This window comes from Harpia harpyja, chromosome 20 (assembly GCF_026419915.1).
Source record: "Harpia harpyja isolate bHarHar1 chromosome 20, bHarHar1 primary haplotype, whole genome shotgun sequence".
Lineage (NCBI taxonomy): Eukaryota > Metazoa > Chordata > Aves > Accipitriformes > Accipitridae > Harpia > Harpia harpyja.
In genome coordinates, this window is record NC_068959.1 from 19,665,613 (window position 1) to 19,686,229 (window position 20,617).

The 20,617-nt window shown below is 40.0% G+C and overlaps 1 protein-coding gene across 5 annotated transcripts in view; it reads right to left on the reverse strand.

The window, feature by feature from the left end:
• Positions 1-1,281: 1,281 nt before the first annotated feature.
• Positions 1,282-20,617, reverse strand: part of FBXW11 (F-box and WD repeat domain containing 11) — a 77,914-nt gene continuing 58,578 nt past the window's right edge. For all 5 annotated transcript variants that reach the window (XM_052816141.1, XM_052816138.1, XM_052816137.1 and 2 more), the window contains 8 exons: positions 14,286-14,423; positions 13,550-13,668; positions 12,285-12,534; positions 11,000-11,118; positions 10,256-10,366; positions 9,170-9,248; positions 7,433-7,621; positions 1,282-3,832 (listed from right to left, as the gene is read on the reverse strand). In XM_052816141.1, coding sequence (XP_052672101.1) covers positions 7,460-7,621; positions 9,170-9,248; positions 10,256-10,366; positions 11,000-11,118; positions 12,285-12,534; positions 13,550-13,668; positions 14,286-14,423 — 978 coding nt within the window. In that variant the 3' untranslated portion in view covers positions 1,282-3,832; positions 7,433-7,459. The remainder of the gene's footprint in view (positions 3,833-7,432; positions 7,622-9,169; positions 9,249-10,255; positions 10,367-10,999; positions 11,119-12,284; positions 12,535-13,549; positions 13,669-14,285; positions 14,424-20,617) is intronic.

A 20,617-nucleotide genomic window follows, 5' to 3' on the forward strand; every position in this document is an offset into this window, starting at 1 on the left:
TTATTTGGATAACGATATTCAGCAGGACATTCAGGACCCCTTTAAATGGTTTGGCAGGGCTTCACTTTTTACAGTGCACTTCTAGCAGAAAATAAATGAGATTTTACTTGCTCTCCTCTCACTAAAGTGCAGCTACAATCTGAGCAGCAGCAATGTTGCTTTGAAAATTATTATCCAGTGTCAGAGCAGGCCAAGGAGAATAAAAAGTAATCTACATCTAGAGGGATATTCTGAAGACTGAATTTGCCAATACTTAGCCAGAACTTTGCTCAGATTCTTACCACAGAGTTTATAGCACCTTTAAAAACATTTCAGGCTAGTGCTTCCAACAAACACCTTACCAAAAAACACCACTTTCAGGAGAAGATCACTGGTGAGCCCCATGGTGGGCATACAAAGTTGGCTGAAGCACAATGATTTAACAAGACATTTTCACCCCTGCTGCCCTCATACCTGGACCTCGACAAGCCAGCAAGATCCTGGCCAGTCCCCCTGCGCTAATGGCATGAGGCTGCGGCAGAGGATCTGCACCGTCAATCACTTCTGGTCTGATCGTTCAGAAATGAACTGGAGCAACTCAGTAATCATGCAGCAGCAGCTTCTCAAACTGTTTAAAAGCGAACTCAATTCACAAATAAAACTATTGACAGAAGACCAGGGGACAGAGGCCAAAGACAAGAACTTTGAATCGCATATTCTCGCTAGTCACTGCACGTGAGCTAAAAAAAACCCAAGAAAAAGTTCTTCTTGAGACAGAGCTAGCACTGAAAGACCGTTTATCTGCACAGGGCTCAGGGCATGAACACAGATTGCTTTAGCAACAACGGAAATGGGTAATATTTTAAAAATTCTATCTGCATTCTTGATAAGGTCAGAAAAAATTCTTCTTGTGATGTCTCTGCTGATGCGCAACATGGAAGGGCTGCGGCAAAGCGGAGGAATTAAGTGCCTCTGAGATGGATGAACTACCTCAGCTCTGTTATTCACTGCATCCTCCCAGAGTATGCACTGTAACAAACAGCGGGGTAAAAAAAACCATCTCAGAACTGCACGGACCTGTGCCAAAGCACGCAGCTGGGCCACTGCAGACCCCTTTTGGACTCAGAATGCTTTGGCCAGTAGCCATGTGCCTTACACTGGGTGCTGCCGAATGAGCGGGGAAAGGCACCCGCTGGGTCAGCGCTGCTGGCACCAGCGCCCAACACGAACTCTTACCAACACGAGCTCCGAGTCAGCATAACTGCGCGCTGAGCTTGTATTAACTAATGCGTAATACCGACGTTTGGTTAGATGACGTTACTTATCCATTTGACAAATTAAGTTCAAACTTTTTTTTTATTAAGCACATTCCACAGTACAAAGCTTTAGATCATGAACCATATCTGTACAATTTAACAGTTTCAAGAAGCTGTTCATACACCAACTTTCCAAACAGATAATTGGCAAACATAATTACAAGTTAGAATTAGACTATCCCAGTGCTTTGAAACATTAATATAGCAGTAATGTACAGTTGCTCAATTATGGTTAGCAAAACAAAGTCCAGAGTGCAGCCAGGATCACTACCATTAATCCCAGGAGTCAAGTTCCTTGGGTGCCAATCACAAAAGTCCACTGCTATGTTACACAAAGCACAAAGAAGTTTAGACTGCATGTTCAAATACCATTATCTCCCAAGGAAAAACATGAATTTAAATCTTACACATGCATTTAAAAAAAGGACTCCGTTCTTCGGAAACAAATACCTTTTTCTTCAGGGCTGCAACAGATTTTTCTTTTTAAACAGTTTAATATTAAAGCTATTAGATGAGAAGGGTAAAATAAGACACTTTCACGAACTACTGTCAAGCTTACCAAAAAGTGATCTTATGGACGCTTAGGAGCGTGTTTTTAATCTTCTGTACTTCATCACATTCGGTCATCTCGATGAAATAAATATTGTTGTAGTAACACGTAAATGGGAGTTTAACTTAAACACTGATCCCAACACCTCTCTCAATGTGAAGGGTGAAGAGGAGAAAACCTTAAGTCGCACTTCTGTAACGGTTCGGTAACGCCTTGACATACGCTTTCTCTGAATTCGCTTGACACAGAAACAATGCGTCTAACCACGGCTGTCCCGCCGGTAACGTGGGAGCGATCCCTCAGCAATTGGACGTCCCCTAACCTTTCTGATTGTACAAGGGAAAAATGCAAACCCAAGAAAGTGCTGCCAGAGGACAAAAAATACACGACGTACAAAGGATCAAAGGAATGACAATACATTTCTGTGCCAGCACGCATCTTCCCCAGGAAAACAGGCGGATTTCACGCTGAGCTCGACGGAAGCACTGAAGAAAAGCCACTGACAGGCGTAGTCACACATGAGTAATGCGAATAAAATATTCACGTTTGCATTTATCCATGTCTTACTCTGACATCAGAAAAATGCAGTAGCATTTATATGACCACATAAATTAGAGGGGAGACTATGACAACATAAGGAGAAACTACTGAGACTTCCTAAAAAAAAGCATGCTAACGAAGAGGAACCATGACCAGGACATCGCAACATGGTCACAGCTGATAGCTATGGAAAAGAAAACTAGCATGGTAATTAGCATGGTAATCAGCATGGTAACCACAGCATTGACTTGAAGGGACTTCCACTCCACCGTAAGGAAGTGTTACAAATCAAACATAAATAAATTTAACTTTGGCCCATGGCATCTTCTCCATTGAGCAGCCAAACTAATGCTAAAGGACATCAGTAGGCGTTTGTGAGGACCTACTGGTGTTAAAAGAAAGACATCTGTAAATACTGCGGCACAAAAATATAAGATACAGAACATAAATTAAACATTTTTTAATTTTTAAAAAGTTTAGAAATTACATTTTAAAATATGTAGTTCCCATTAAAAAAAAATCCTAATGAATACTGAAAACCTCCTTTTGCAGAGAAAATGTCTAGGTAACTCATATTAACCCCTACAGTGCCAGTAGTTAGAACATCCTGCTGCCAAGTGCTACCACATTTTGTGTAGTGTCAGGAAATCCTGACTCCTAGCACCTGGAGGTTACACTGTTATGTACATCATATCTACATGCTTATACAGTATTTGAAATGAGGCAAGCACACATGGAAAGGTTTTACTATACCAAACATTAGGAAGCGTAGGACGGCTGTAGTACAGAGCACAGTTTAAAGGAAAAGACAGTGCTATACAACTAGTTTAGATAACCTAGCCTGAATTACAGGTAATCTTTAATTTAAAAGAAATTATTGGTGCAGAAACAAGTAAACTGTAATCCAAAAATATTACTGAGCAATTCAGAAATATTTCTAAGAGTCCAACATACACTCCTATCAAACAAAACAGGCTCTGAATCTGTCATGAGAGTAAAGTCTAAAGGACAATGGTGACTTTGAAAGCAAAGCTCTGTACATTCTGGGCATGTGTTTGGCACCCAAATTTCATTGGAGAATGTTTTTTGTTTAAAGTCAGACAAAAGTGCAAAGCAATATAAATTAGGCCAAGTCCTTTCTTGACTTCCGATTTATTTCTGAAAAACAAGCCATCAGAGTTCAGTTTCTACGGACAATTTACATGTGAAGCTTTGGATTTCTCATTGCAGGGAAGGATAGGCTTCTGAAATTCATCTACTCGAAGTCAGTGAATTTGTAGTAAATTCAAAGACGACCACTGAGAGCAGGAAAGATTAAGAAATTTAGATATAGAATTGTGCTGCTTTGCATCTACACAGCATCTAGAACCAATTCTGACTTTAGCTGTCAATCAACATCTTCAGGCATGTAGTAGCCAAAAATCCAGTAGTTCAAGACTGTGAAACCCTGAAAAAGACAAAAGACAAGCTGAACTGACAGAAGATACAAATCAAAAAGCAACGTTTGGAGACATCCGGAGGAGGTTAGGCCCACGCCATCTTTTGCACTCCAGGCTGAAACTAAAATGGCAAAATACGTGCAAGGAGTGCAACCCCTACGCAACCCATTAAGGGGGTGCTTGCCGTTAAAATCTTCCCTCTGTGCTAGAAGTCCTTCCTTCGAGGAGAGATGCACCTCCACAGGACGCTGCCTTTGCTGCAGAATATGCTCTGAATTCAGTTAAGTAAGAGCAAGATTCTCAATAGCACTAGTCCTTGGGGGTCACCTACAGGTTGGCAGTTTTCTTAGATGTAGTAAGAATCAAAAACCCTCTTGGGGACCAGCAGGTGAGCCACCAGCTAGTCTCGCTAAATGCTGAACGCTATTTACTGAAACAGTGACCTACATACAACTGCGAGAAAATTTTCCTTTCTTCTCCACAACGCAGAGGAGCAAGTTTTGCACAGGATGCAAGTTCAGTTGCTTTAATACATGATTTTTTAAGAAAACCCGACAAAAAACTCAAGTAGTTTTGTATTTCGGTTACCTTTTCCAGCCACACGACTCCATCATTAGCTTGGAGCCAGTGCAAGTTCTTAACGTAATTAAATCTGAACTTTGATATTACCTGCCACTTCCCAAAACCATTTTTAGGGACTACAGAGAACTGCCCTCTTCTGATATGGAATTCCCATGAAAGGTTAAAACATCTCTAGGCACTTCCCCTTGACTTCCCTTCCCCCAGCCCAATGCCTACTGCTTAATGTAAGAATATTAGACTATCATATGGTAACAATTTTTATCATGTTACAATAAACAACAGGAATTCAACAGAAAGCCATAAAACTCTCGCAGCCAACTGCCAGGACTGTCAAAAATGATCCGCTTTGAAGAGGCATAACACTGCAAGCCTTGTAAAAAAGTGTACGGGGCTGCTTCAAAATTCAGAAAACTATAATGTTTGAAAGCATATAAAACTGTTTCATTAAATGTCATAATGAAATATTAACTGTTTGACCATAATTTTATGTAGCTTTATGTTTTTTGGATTCTGAAGTCAGACAAACCTGTCAAAAAGTGACATCACAGCATCTCTCCTATATAGGAAATAATTATTAAGGGACTGTCATTACCAACACCAACAACTTCCAGGATATGGAGGTCGGCATGGTTTCAGTTGTCTGTCACAGGACAAGTCAGACATAAGCTGTGCAAAACTGTCAAGTGTGCAGAATTTGAATGGAAGAACACGCTGCCAAAGGCATTTGATATTTCACTGACAAATCTCAATGACAGTGGGTCTTGTGGGCCACATGTGGCAAGAGAGGAAAGTAAGACACCAGCATATTGCTGGTCAAGCAAATTGATAGAAGTTTTATTCAACTCCTAATTTCTTTTACACTTAAGACACACTGTGTATAGCTTTTCCATGAATCAAAACTAATAAAAGAAGCCTGCCAAATATACTGCTGTAACTTAATTAAAAAAAAAAAATTTGTCAATCTCCAATTATCTTCTAAGTTAACAGCAGAAAGCACTGGTGTAGTAACTGGAAGACAGATGGAGATTGTTCCTAAAACTATTGTCGTCTTCTCACGCAGCCCATTCTATCTGCCTGAAAAGGCAAGGGGGAAGGGAAAAAAAAAAAAAAGGCAAAAAAAGAAAAAAAAAAAGAATTATTCTGAAAGGAGGAAAAAGTTTTCCATAGAGAGGGAAAACCATTCAACTGCAACAAGCCTTGGAGTTTCCACAGCAGAAGTTCACCTAGGTACGGACCCAGGTGGCACAGAAGCCAATGGCAGCATCTCTGTCTCAAAAGGAGCAGGACAAAGTCCCTAGGGACATTGCCATCAGTGACAGCATCAAGCTTTCCACAACAAGGATGCACGTATGTCATCCTGGATCAAACAAAATCATTCTGAAGTGGAAGTCACAGGTAAGCAGCGCTGGAGGACCCGGCTCTTTGGGTAGTTTCAGGATTTATCTCCCAGAAAGTTGTGTCTTTTAGCCACTTCCCCACTCTGGACAAACATTAAGGTTAGCAGTTTAGCCTTTTCAGATTTCTGTTGTCCTCCTACTGCAGGCAGGATAAGGAAGTCCGTGAGTTGTACTAAACTACCCTTGCAGCAGTGTTCTTAAAATGTGGTTTTAAGGGAAAATTCCATTAACTGCTGATTCTGCACACTAACTCATCATCATAGCATAAGAATTCTTCCTTAATCATGGGCCTAATTTTATTGAAGTAATAACAGGTTCAGAAAGACAGGAAACTCAGTCTAGCTATGGCCAGCCTTTTGCTTTGACTCTCTGTGAAACCTGATGAACCAACAGACCCAAGTGTCATATCCAGAGAGGACATTATCTTGTTTTTTTTTTAAAATGAGTTGGAGTTCGGTAAGCAGGAAACGCAGCCAACACTTTCCTGAGGAATGCTCACAGGTGAAAGAAAACTAATTTTTAAGAACCAGCATCTCAAAGAAGCAAAGTGTGTCTTCACAAAGGAAGGTATTTCCTAGCCAGAAGCAGAGATCCTACAGGAGGAGTGGAAAAACCCAAGGAATTCATTGCCACAGCAGGAATAAACATATACAGATAGGTAACGAAAATCCATGCTTACATGAAGCCAGGGAAAGCTTTTCCCACAATGTTTAAGCAAACTATTAATTATCTACTTCAAATAAAATAAATCCTTCCTGTTGGGGCAATGTTAGTCCTAACTCCTCTTGCTATGGTGTCTCCACTTCCTTGGAAGCATCCAGTCTCAGCACTGGCAGAGATGCGGCACTGGAGAAAGGGGTGACTGCTCTGCTTTGGTAAGGCAATTTCTATGTTTCCAAGTCCCAGCATTCACAGCTATTTATAGTTTGAAGTGCAATTGTTGGCAGCAATATAGATGACATAAGGAAAAGAATCCACTGTCCTAACAAACAGATCTACAGCAGAGCTTTTACCCGCCGTGCTTCGAGAACTAAATGAAGCTGACTTGCAGAAAAATGGAAACACAACAGGAAAAGTTCATCTGCACCATTTCTGACAGCTCTGACTTGTCAGGTTGCCTAGCACAATGTAATTTTTAGTTCTGAAAGCTTTCCCTACTATTTGTGCTTATCACAGAACTGCTCATTTCTGATGAGCATTTGTCCAAAGATCATACACACGTTCAGTTTACTAGAGGTGTATTACAATGCTCATTACAAAGCTTCACATAGTGAGCAGATGCATCAAGAACTCTGAAAGGCTCTGACTTCACAGGATATCTGGAATACCTGTGCAATACACCACATCTCCTCAGTTTCCAAGAATGCTGTGAATACGTAATAACTTTCCATAAAATACCTGAAGTACCCAATTATAAACAGGAGGGATTATAGAAGGGGGTAAGATAACGTGACAAGTTTTATAAGCTGAAGCATGACCATACAAAGACTAGACAGTGAAAGAAGTGGCATAAATAGGTTTTATTTTCCTAAGGAAAACATCAGCTTGTTGTTTTGACTAAGCCAACCTGCAGGCAGGGTGATAATTTCAGATATTTGTTATACATCCAATAAAAAGAGGGAGGCTTACCTTCTGAGGGTAGTAAAGTGCAGACTGTTATCTGGAGATGTAAGTGTATGTTCTAGATGGAGAGCGGGTCTCGTTCTGGGCACTGGGTGGCACATTTAAGAAATCCCAAATCAGAATTGTATCGTCATGGGAACTACTAATGATCTGAAATTCATCAAACTGGAGTCTAAAGACACGTCCTGAATGTTCCTGTGAGTAATACGAAATCAGTTAGCAAGGCAAGAAGAGGGTAACATTTCATTACTTTTGTACTCGCACGTGTATCCAGACACAGAACGGTGTATTCAAACTCGAGTGTGCTGGTTAAGAAACCCTTAGTTATAATTACACTCAAGTTTAAGAAAAGCTGGTTTTGTATGTAAGCTTTTTTCAGCAAAACACACAGCTTCCAAATCCAGTGCTTGTAAACCCTGAGCCTCCCCTGGAGGTGCCAGCCATAGAGACCGAATCATTAAAGACAAAAGCAGCCTATCAATCAAGCAGCAGCAATTTAGAAGATTGGCTGGCACTGACAATCTGCCAGGGCTCCTTCTCTTACATAACATTTGCATTCAACACCGCTGCTAACTCTGTTTTTGTATAGCCCTAATACACCACGTCACAGCTTCATCTGGGGCACGCTGCTGAAAGGACCATTATGGCTTGCTTACTAGTCAAGATGACTGTGTTCAAACGCTGCTGTAAGAAAGGAAGGTGGAGGAGTACCTGCTCCATCAGCTCTTCCAAGAAATCTCAAAATGGCACTAAGAGGCCGAGAAAAGGTTCTCCTCTTTGTCCAGCTTATCCATTTTTAATAAATTTAAAAGGAGTACACTACTTTTATTGGAGAACTAACTGAAGCTGTTAGATTGATCTCCAAACTATAACCTGAGCTACAGTATACCCACAGAAGGGGAAGAATCAACTTTTTCAATAAAACTAAATACACTGCATTCATATGGAATAAAAGAATAGTTAAATCTCATCTCTGTGCAAAGACCACTGAAAAGAAAGAAAAATGAGAAGCATTTCTGGCCATGTAAGCACTTCTTTAGGTGTTGGAAAGGCCAAGCACATGCTGAATAAGCCAGTTACTATCACATACAGACAATAACTTTGGCTTGCTACTAGCTTGTCAAAGTGACTCCTGAAGTAAAATTTCATGCACATTTCAGTGAACAGAACTATGAACCCATTTCCCTAATTTATTTTCAATTAAATTTACTGTCATAAACCAAAACACTCATTACAAAGGAAAAATATAACTTAAGCAACAGCCTTAAATCTGATAGTCCTCTGAAGTGATTAGAATTCCTGTCATAATCGGTTCGACTCAACCTCCCTTCCCTCTTCATGTCTCTTCCTCCCAAACTGAAGGGTTAGGAGAAAGGTTTGAGAAAGGCTCACAAGATTCCTCCCCCCTTTTTAATAAGAGGAAATTTAAAGCCAGTCCTACAATGACATTTGGGAAACACACCAATAACTAGAATGATCTGATACTGTGTCACGCTGATCTTTTTTTTTTTAAGAGTATCCGAGAATCTCAAACTAGAAAAACTTGATCTTTCTTTTAAGCTCAGATGCAAAGCATTGAGGATATAACAATATATAAATTTTTCTTTATTCTTAGAATAAGCGGCACCCTAGGCTTTATAAAACATCCTGAGTTTCTCACCTATCCCATTATAATGTAATAAAATGCCTCTCACTTACAAATAAAAGATTTCAGATAACCCCAAGTAAATTAATTTTACATACCACTAATGTACGCAAGCATAATGTACTTGCTGGGGCACGAGGGTCAAGAGCAGCTTGCAAGTCCCAAACTTTAATTTTGCTATAAAGTAAAACAAGGTCGTTATGAAAGCACTGTTTCAAGTATAAGCATAGAAGAAACATCTAAAGCAATGGAAAGCATGCCAGAATTTCCCTACAGCTAGTTCATTAGGATCAAGCAAAATGTTAGAATCTATCTTCACCAAAATACTAATGCTAGATCTCGTAAAACACAGATAGTTTTGTATTTCTTTTTAGCAGCAAATACAGTGATGTCTTTGTGATGGGCCAAGTGGGTTGGTTACGTGAAAGACAAATTGACTGTGTATGCACAAGCCATTTTGGAACTGCAGAAGATCTCAAAAGCTCACAGCACTACTGATGAGGTGCAAAGTTCCAGTGGGAATTAAGCTGGAACTGCCAACCCCAGTGACACACTAAACCCAAATAAAAGGCTAGAGACAAACACAGTTCAGGAATTGTTTTCAGTAACTCTACTGTTCACTTGAAATATAAATCAGGCAGAGAAAGAAATGAAGAATTTGGACATGGATGTAAGCTGTCATGAATCCACTACACGATGAAAATACTGAGCAAGTCAGAAGCGCTAACAGTGGGGCTCCTGCCCTCAACCCAACAGAAATGGTCACTGAAGACTTCTGAGAGCCCCACAAGATACATTTACGCTCACAATAAACATTTTCAGTGCTGCTGTCTTACAAAAATAGAAAGCCTAAACCACTCCAAGCACACAGGACCTGGCAAGGAGCAATTCCTAAGAGAAGAAACAAAGGAATGTCACTTCAGCCAAACAAACGTTTACTTTCTACGGGAAGTCAAACTTGAGTGATAACACAATTTAGGAGTGTGCTAAAGAGCACTGGAAAAGCAGTTTCTCGGCTACTTAAAACTGCAGCCTGCTGCGTTGAAATGCTCAAGCAGAACCCACTCAGTTAAATATTGATCCATTAGCCAAATCGAAAGAGCCCTTACACAAGGCTCAATGGCTTTCAGAAGATGCTTTGCTAAGAAAGGCAAGTTTTCTTGAAATCGCTTTCAAAAACGTACCCATCGTAGGCTCCACTAACAATCCTCTTATTGTCGAACCTGATGCATCGAACCAGTTCTTCATGGCCTTCTAATACTCTTAAACAGGCACCGCATTCAATGTCCCATAGTCTTAAGAGAACAGAGGAGAAAGTCTTTGAGTACTTCAGGTTCAGCACTGTCCCTTAGCCTCACATGCAGCGATTTAAGCATGCTACTGAATGGTTTTCTGTGGGACATATCACATAATTTGCTTAAAAAGGCATGAGAACCATGAGATGTTCCTTCCATGCTTTTCAGAGATAAGTTTGCATCGTAGCTGCAGTGTATCAAAATTCAGTCATTCAAAATTACATACAAGTAAAGGTTGGATACGTGTTAAGTAATCTTGGGAAATATTAATATACTTTTTTCTATTCTGCATAAACAAACGATTGGAGGTTCAGAAAGTAAGAAAACCAGTGACCAATGTCTTCCTCATCTCTCCAAGCAGAAGACAAGATGATAAACTACAGCAGTAGATAAGAAGTTTTGTTTACCTTTGACATAAACCTCAGGTGTCCCACTTTTTCACAGGGATGCGATACATTTACTCTCACACTGAGTTAAGCTTCATTCATACATCATCTGCTCCAATAGCAAGACATATGAAGGATGTTTTGTGCATGCAGCAGCGCAGGACAGCATCAAAGGTCAGGGGAAATCCTACTTTCACATGTGCAAACGTGCACTGTTACATACCAATAGCAGCTTGCAGGCACCCACCTAATGGTATTGTCTGAAGATCCACTGACAACTAGTCGATCCCTGTACTGGAGGCATGCAATGCCACGCTTGTGCCCATTTAGTGTACGAACAAACTCGCATGTACTTGTACTCCAGACCTGTGAAACACAAGATAAACGCTCCTCTGAGAATTATGCCTAAACGAGGCTTTTGAATTTCAGTAGAAGCCATTATGAATTCATAAACAGAAGAGGTCTGAGGCTGACTATTGCTAGATAGTGGAATAAAAACTCACATAGTATTTTTACGAGCAAAGAGTGGGTACCTGGCATCAATGGAAGACCGGCGCTATGGGGACCTAGCAGTGACAGGAGCCACGGGCACTGCTATTGCACGTCAAGTCAATGAGAAAAGTTGGGGGGGTGGGGGTTGCATATAAAATATTTTCAGGTGGTACAGACTGCCCCAACTGATATCAACAACTTGATTACACTTGAATCTTGATAAATTAGTAATAATTTTTAAAAGTGGAAGTTATCACACACCCCCACATTTTTTTTACCAAAGAAATTGCTAGCAATCTACTAGTAAGAGAAGGCCAAAACCGTGGCCTATAAAAGTTCGGTGGCTGCTTCTTTCTTAACATTAAATGATTCAATCAACTTTGCCCATTTTTAATGAACTGTAATTGAAGTTGTAATGTAGAGTATCCAGTGGCTCATTTTCCAACACAGAGTGCAGCAGGATCTCTGGCAGATATTTGGACATTAAACTGCCAAGAGTTTTTTGGCACAGTCTAAGGTAGCTCTGGTTCTAGAAAGGGAAGGGTGGAAACGCCTTTGTTACATTAATACACTTGGGGTAACTCAAATCTTCTGGTATGTAATAGTCTTCAAATACAGCCTCTTAATTCTTCAAACATGGCAAAGTCTGGTTGTGCTGCTGGGAAGGCGTGGTGAGGAAAGGCAACTGCTGATAAATTTCACATCTGGAACAGGACTGCCAATTGAAATAAAAAATACCGCTTGGAAAAAGGCACAAAATGTGCCACATTTAACAAACAAACCGATCTTGAGACTAGAGTTCAAACAGCGAATGGGCTTTACTTTCTTGCAATTGTACGACAGAAGCCACAAAAATGTTACGAGCCTAGTTATGTGCATAAAGACATTAACAGCTAGCAAGAGGAAGCAGCTAGCTGAATGGTAAAGAAAAAGGCACAGAACTGCTTATGAGCACCTTGGCTATTCAGAGTTGAATAACGCTCAGAAGCTTTTCTGGCTTGGTAGGCACACAGACCTAGATTAGAGCTCTGTCAACTTACTTTAATGGTCCTGTCACCTGACGCTGACACAATATACTTGTCATCGAAGTCTACCACGTTAACGGCAGCACGATGGCCAACTAAGACACGGCGCAGGGTGATGTCAGTAGGTGATGCCATATCCCAAACAGCAATTGATCTGTCCTTTGAGCATGTCACCATTAAGCCATTACTGAACCTCAAATGAAGCACTGCCTCATTGTGATGAATCAACGTGTTCAGAACTTCACCTGTATTTACATCCCAAACTCTGCAAAAGAAAAGAATTTTATTCCTAATGAAGGATGACGGCTATGCATGGTATAAAGCATAAACATGCACAAGTCTGCCACTATCTCTAATGGAGAGCTCTCTGGTTGTTTAACATCTCTTAGGGCGTGGGGAAGGTGGGAAGGCAGGAAGGCGGGTGCTGGGGAAGTACCCTAGTTCACATCTCAGACTCACAAGCAACAATTAACAGCAGCAAACAATTATGCCTCAGCTGGGACCACTGCTAAAAGAAAGAGCTGCTTAACAATTCTACAACTCCTCCAGGATGACTAAAACTGGTGTGATGTATAAATTGATGGAACAGACCAAAACAAATACTATCCAATATGAGGGATTTTTTTCAGTTTTACACCATTCATTCAGATTTTGCGCACACCAGTAGCAATTGGGACATAGCACCCTCTGGGGCTACCTCCTAGCTTACATGAAGTGAAAAATCACTACTAATAGTACCTGAATGGTGTTAAGATCAGCTCTTAACTTTTGAGAAGTTTTGTAGAGACTGACATTGGTATACCAATGCAAGACACCAGGAGGAGGCAAGGCCCTTCCACTGAACTACCCGAGTGTCTTTATATCGAACATCTACCGACCATTGAATTCATACAAGGATTTAAATTCAGTATCATCAAAATTGCAGTCAGACAAGTGCTCCATATATACCAAATACCCTTTCATTAATAGTCCTAATTAAGAGATGTCAGAAGTCAGTGCAAGAAGAAATTACTGTATAGTTGGCCATCAGCCATTCTACAACTTCAGGATAGGCCTTGAATCACTCGGGTCACATTCCCCCAAAATTCTTAACACTAAAAAAATGAAACAGATTTGGAAAAAACTTTATATAGTGTGATGCTTTGCCAAGTATGACTATCTTGGTTTTGGGATAATAGTATCACATTCACATTAGGGATGTTTTCTGATATTTAGAGATTATTGTAAATATTCCCAGCCCTGATACTCGAATGATTTTTGTGGAAAAACTTAACACTCACCTCACTGTAGAATCTGAAGATCCAGTTACAATGACTCTTTCATCATATTGCAGACAAAGAACAGAGCCAGTATGTCCTGTTAATACTTTCAAACATTCCAAGCTTGTTTTGTCCCAAATCTGTTAAAAACAAGAAGCATAAATGGCTTATCAAGATCAAGAACATGGATCCCAGACTTGAACATTGCCACAACTGTGAAGGAAGGAAGACAACTACGAGATAGCAGGAATAATCCATGGGCAGTTAGCTTGTTCAATCCCTTTGAAGGGCCTGTCCTCCCTTTTAGCTTAAGGAGGTCTTGACGCAAGTTTTTGACAGAACAGTGAAATAACCAATGATCGTGAAAAGAAAAGCCTGATTTGTAAAAGGAAACGCCACGGACATTTAGCATGAAAGCAACCTACTAGCATAAAAGCAAATTACTAGCAATGACAAAAGACACAGCTAAGGCCTGTGGCACATGCAGTCTTCATTCAAGTTATGCGAACTCTGATTTCACAAGCATTTCTTTGTGATCAATAGTATTGATCTCTGGCTGGCAGTCCCTAAAGTTTCCAGAGCAAAGCGCAGGTGAGAACTTTGCCAGGCTACAGAAGACATCCCATCCTCATAAACCCTGCACAGATAAATACTGTCGCATGAAGAGACAAGAGAAATCAAGGAAACACAAGCAGTTAGCTTTCCAAGGCAGAATTACCCACTTATCTCTAGGGAAAAGACTGAAAAAAGTGTTTACCTTAATGGAGTTATCTCGTAGGCCACTGATAATCTTTTCATCATCATACTGTAAACAGTAGACGCCTTTGCTGTTTTCAGAGCGGCACTGAATCCTTTGCAAATTATGTCGCCCACATCGCCAGTTGGATTCTATAGTCTAACAAGAGGGGAAACAATCAGGAGTTAGGCATGAGGCTGCATGCTTGAGCATGAGTACTGCAACACGTACACAGCAATCTTTCCACTTTTGCATATGTCATCCTTAAATTTGAAGTATATAAAACTTAAATGTATCTTTTCTCCACCCCAATACACAAAAAGCAATGAATTATAATCAGGACTTTCATAATTTTTCATGACAAAAGCTGTGTTTAGTGGTGAAAATTATGGTCAACTAACCTTAATAAGAATTTCCAAAGGAGCCATTAGAGTGATACATTTCATAACAATTCAGTTCCCCCCACATATTTACACGACCCTCTGACATAAGCAGCAAAGATTAAACCAGGAGCTCATATGGTGCCATGTTCAGCCTCACCTGAGTAACTAATATTACAGAACTGCTGAGTCCAACAGGGAGGTTATGGGTGTTCTTGGACCTTTACTTCTGCTACCCCGTCATTTCACCTATTAACTGTTGTTACACATCTTAGAAAGGGATTTTGAGATATGAAAGCCTCCTCTAAGTACCTTAAAGGCTGATAAAAATAAAACTGAACAGGGACTAAAAGATTTCAAATAATCCAAACTTACTAACCCCCCCCCCCTTAAAATCTGTGGAAGCGTAATTCTCAACATTTTCATTCTGAGAGTTATTTTTAAGGAAAGAGACCTGACACACCTCAAAAAGCCACAAACTACTTCATAGCAGAACCAGGATGATTTCCATGTTTTAATCAGCTTCATTACTTGTAAGACAACCAATGTTGGTTTCAAAGAAATGTGGGATTTTGGATAGGAAGTTCATAACGACAATCGTAAGAGAATCCATGCACAGATCTCCAGGCTTGCAGTACCTGGACAGGCTGGGATGCTTTCTGTCTTCCAGTATAGGCACCAGAACAGGCCATTTATTTAGCTATTTCCCTGGGATCCCCCCCAAATACTGCACGGAAACCTGGGGAGAAGCTGATCGACTGTCAGTTTGTTTGGAAAAGCATATTTATAATCAAATCCTAACTTTCAAAGCAATAGCAGGCACCTCTGCAGCTCCTCCAAGACTGGAAAACAACTGAAATGCTTATTAAAGGCAAAAGTGCAGTGCGACTATGACATCCCAATTCTAGGAAAACACGTCTGCTCCAAGGGAGAACTAACCTACCACTCTGTTTTCCATGCATTTACTACTTCAGTTGTCTCCCATTATGCAATTTGGAGAGACTTATACATAGTCATAATACAAACCTGATGGGCCACAGGAATTTGTCTAAATCATAAGTATTAAGAGATGCTTCTAGAGGAGCATGCTGACAATTTATTCATCCCCTCTCATTCTCTTCCAATTTGGTGGGGAAGCTAATGAAATTAAGATAGCAAATCATCTGTCAGTTTGGGATCAGCTCTTCTGGCCAGCTAGCACACTGCTGATTGTCACACTGGGAACTGGGCTTAAAAAGTTCAAATCTGACACTGCGCTGGTTCAGCCTTGGACTCCTGCCTTGAAGGCAGCAGACTGCTCATTATGCTACTTGCTCAGCATGGGATGGAGGTTTTGAGGAGGAAAGACAGGCAATTCTCAAGCTTTATCTGAAGTTTTATCATCTGTGCTAGGAAGGCAGAACTGCAACTCATTAACTCCTTTGCTGCTACAGATATGACCCTCAGAAACAGGAGAGGATTTTAGACATTAATAGCATGAACCAATATAGTTACAGATCTGAAGGCCAGATATTTAAAAATGCAATACTAACACTGAAGACATAGGAGATAAAGCATCACAGATTCGAGTTAGCCAATTTAGTTTTAAAAACCATATATGTTGAAACATTCAATTCTAAGAAGTCTTAAGGGAGAGTTTCCCCAAAGCAACTTTCTTGGGAAGGTCTGAAATAAGCAGTTGTACGTAACACGTGCCAGATTACTCTAGCTGCTGAGTGCTCAAACACCATTTGAACACTTTCACACTTCAGCTTCCTGCGACGATTACCAATAGCTACAGAATACATTAAGAACACCACAAATCAGAAATTTTGCTTGTAACAGTTTCCTAAACAAAACAGCAGTCAGTAAAAGTGTGTTTACCAGACATTTGGGATGCTAGCTGGCTTAATTCTTAGAAGTTCACTATAGGAAGCTACTTAATAAGCTCCCCATAAGAAAATGTTGGCTTCAAATAAAAGAAACTAAAGTATTATTTATATCTGTGTGAAGGCAAGATAAAGCAGTAAGTCATATGCAGGTGCACATTTTAATTCTGTGAATAGATGTCATTTCATTTAGACATTATACGGTGTGGCTACTGTGGGAAAATACTTCATGTTTTTCGAGAACTTGTAAAATCCCCTTACACTGCGTAAATTTTCAATATGCTGGGAAAGTAGCCACAATACACAGAGAATATACAGCAGCATTTCAATTGGCAATAGAGTGAAAACAGATGTGGACGTATAGAGAAATAACATTATTTTAGATGACTAAATACAGCTGAGTGGGTGGGCAACCCGGAGGACCCTCTGAAAAGGAACATGTTTAATACAATACTGGCAACCACATTAAAGCTTCTCACTATAGAAAATTTCTGGTTGTTACTGAATAGGGCAGTACGTAAAAGTCTTCATCTGCAACTCCATCCAGGAGATATCTTAATAAACTGTGTATACACCAAGTAGGTAGGCATGCATGTACAAGGGGTGAGGAAGAAATTGCTATGTTTTATGGACTGTTACAAGCATCAGGGAGTCAATGATGAAGAGACTCACAGTTTATTTGCATATTTATGGTACCAAACCTAATACCAATATATGCAACACCCAGTACTGTATTTTCTACAGATCCCCCCAAAGTTTCCAAGATAACTGCCTCTAAACTTGGGTTTCACAATTAAAAGCAAGATGTTGCAGAACACTATCTCCTTAGTTCACACACACAGAAAAAAAAAGTTTCTCACACTTTCCTAAAAGCTCACTAGAGCAATAGCAGCAAGTAGCTGACAAATGCTGTATAACCAACAAAATCTGGACATACAAGGGATAAAGACCAAGCATGAAGCCAAAGCATCTGCCACAGCAGGAGAGCCATTTGGCAGCTGAAGAAATACATAAATGGATAAAAAAGGCATTTAGAGAGAAAAGTACACATAGAAAATAGTCCAAGATGTAGAGGTATAGCCAAGCCTTGACCATGCCAGAATATGTTCACTAGTACAAAGATGCACTGTAAAAAGAGATTCAATTCACCTGGATTAACAGTTGGAACATTAACTATACATTGGAAGTGTTAAGAATAATCTACTAGGAACAGGGTTTTTTCCCATTTGATAATGTACACTGTGTTCAGCTCCTTGGCTAAAAAAATCACATTTTTATCCTTGTGAATGTTATTGCAGAGTAAGTGGGTTTATCTTAATCCTATAAACCAAGGAGTTTCTGTTCCCTCTGAATACACAATTCTCCTGCAGGACAAATGGGGCAGAAAAAAGAAAAAGGAACATACACATTTGTTACGTGCGTAGGGATTTCTCCTGAAGCATTAAGCATTTACACCAGGGGCAGTTAAAATCCAAACCCTTGTTCTTCACATGCTTTCTTCAAAGAGAAAAAAGAAAAGCCCTCCTGACTGTGGCAGAGGAAAGGCAAAAGCAAATGAACATGTCATCAGGGTGGAAAGGGCTTAATATTTCATTATGAAGTTAAGAGGGTTTGATAAGCAAAGACAAAATGACAGCTTGGCCATAGCACCAGGCTCCCTGCATCTTTGAGGCCTTTCCTCTCTCAGGCTCTCTGAAGATGCTACAACCATTAGGGGGAAAAAACCAGCATCAAGCTCTTGAAGAAGGATTCCCTAGATCCTGGCCTGAGTCTGGAGTTCACTGTTGGGTCTCCAAGCTGCTGTTAAGACACGGAGGGCCAAAGAGCTTTTGTAGTCTCTATATCAGCCTGAAGAAGAAAGGCTATGTGATGCTTATTACCTAGAAGGCTTGAACTGGTCCTCGAGAGGAATCTGCAGAGAGCTAGCTATCCTGTCATTACCACAACAGCATAAACCACAAGATTTCTGACCACACAGGGATGACTGCCTCACAGCAACAGATGACAAAACGTGCCAGCAGCAAAGCCTCCTTCCAAAGCAGCCCGCAGAGGGATGAAAACCCTGCAAGTAAAGAGCATCACCATCTTTCTTGTGAGTGTCATCACTTCTATAAACCACTGTTAAGGAGCTAAGTGCCAGTGGTAGGCATGTAGCAACAAAGACAACTAAAAACTCACAGACCACAGGAACTGGATCAGCACTGAGGCGGGTATTGTACATGGACAGCAATAAAACCCCTGCATCAAAGCGGTATGGTAGAAAAAGTACTTGCACTGTATCCAACATCCCCTTCATAAAACACCTCCTCCTCAGACCAGCTGCATAATGGAAGTGATGAACATGAAAATTATGTGGTCAGTAAGGTCTACAGAGCTACATCTCAACGGAGTAGCTGAAGAGTTTTGGCTGCAGGCATGGTATATCTAATTACACATTCACTAAGACTTCAGCATATTGTCACCTCAGCCAGTAAACATGTCTTTGGAAGCGAGCAGCAGGGTATACAGATAGCAGTAATTGAACATAAATTGGCACGGCTATTAGAAGAGAGAACACCAAGTGCTGCAAACCATCCACCACCGCATCTTGCCATTTATTATCCTACTTTTACCATTAAGCATATTGCCTTTCCCTATTAATTATCTTACCCTGTTCCGTGAAAAAGCTGACCCAACACGATTCATGCTACACTACAGGACTCAGAAGAGTAAATAGATTTGGATTTTACTCTCAAAATGCTTTAAAATGTGGAAGGCAGCAGCTATACAACTGGGAGCTGCATGACACTGTGTCCCTCCTATGGGAACTATTTAGTGTTTAAGTTAAATTTTATATACTACTGATCTGAAAATGCAGGCACTACTGCTCATCAAAAGAATCTGCACTTTCCACTACCATGAATTCCTTCATGTTTTATATTATTCACAATTAAAGCTAAGAGAAAGTCCAGAAGAAAACAAAAAATTACATGGAAGAAATTGTTGCCATGTTACATGGGAAGAGGTAGTAAACATAGTAAACGAATGCAAGGAAGTAAACCTAAGTGAAGATTAATTCAAAACAGCAATCAACTGATTTTTGGTATTTACCTCATTTCATGCAAACAGAAGAGTCAAATAAGAATAAAAACCACCTTTATGAAGAACAACTGAAGCAAGTCTAACAAATAGAGAAATAAGGATTCACTATACCCCACTAACATATAACATATGCTAATTTTATACATATATATGTATATATTTAAAGTTCAGCATGCATTTGTTTAATACAAGCAAAGGCCCACTTTCACAAGAATAAAGGGAAAAAACTTCCAATAATGGAAAAGTGGGCTTCTGGAGTGATTTATAAAAATCACAGGATACTCAGGCTATGTTTTGAAGAACAGTCTGAAATTAAAGGGAAGCCAAAATGTTAGGAGTGTACTACTGAGAGCCATTCCACATCTGAACACTACATGGGCTTTATCACTTTTAGTATGAACTCCAAGACCAGAAGAAAAGCCTTAAACTGTGAAGTCCAAAAATATCCAAAAATCTAAACAACTCTAGAGAAAAAAGAATGGGAAGCTTTTCCTAGCAAGTGTTACAATTAAATCATGATTTCCTGGCAGAACTTGAGACCTAAAAATCAGAGTTCCTAATGTTTACAGCTGCTTAGATAAGATGCAAATGCAGGCAATATAAATTGATGAAGTGTTGTCTCTTTCTGCATGCTATTGATCCAATATGCACAAAGTTGCTCAAAGGTCCACCAAGTAAAACTATTCCCAAGTCTCGCTGCAGCTTTGCTGAACCCTTTTTAAAGCCACATTTAAAAAGAACAGATTGAACTTACAGTGCTGAACAAGACACATCTGGACACTGGAATATGCTAATGTCTTAACAGAGGACAAGAACACGACTTGTAGAAACTGCATTAAAGGCCACTGACATACAAGGAATATAGGAAATCACTTAGGGAGAAAGCTGACAGTATAATACTGACCATTTCATCAAGCACGAAGCAAAGACAGCATGTTCTTTAAGTGTCAAAATGGTGTTATACACCAGAGAGAGCTTAGGCAAATCAGAAAAAAAAGGCAACAAACTGAAGTTTCAGACCTAA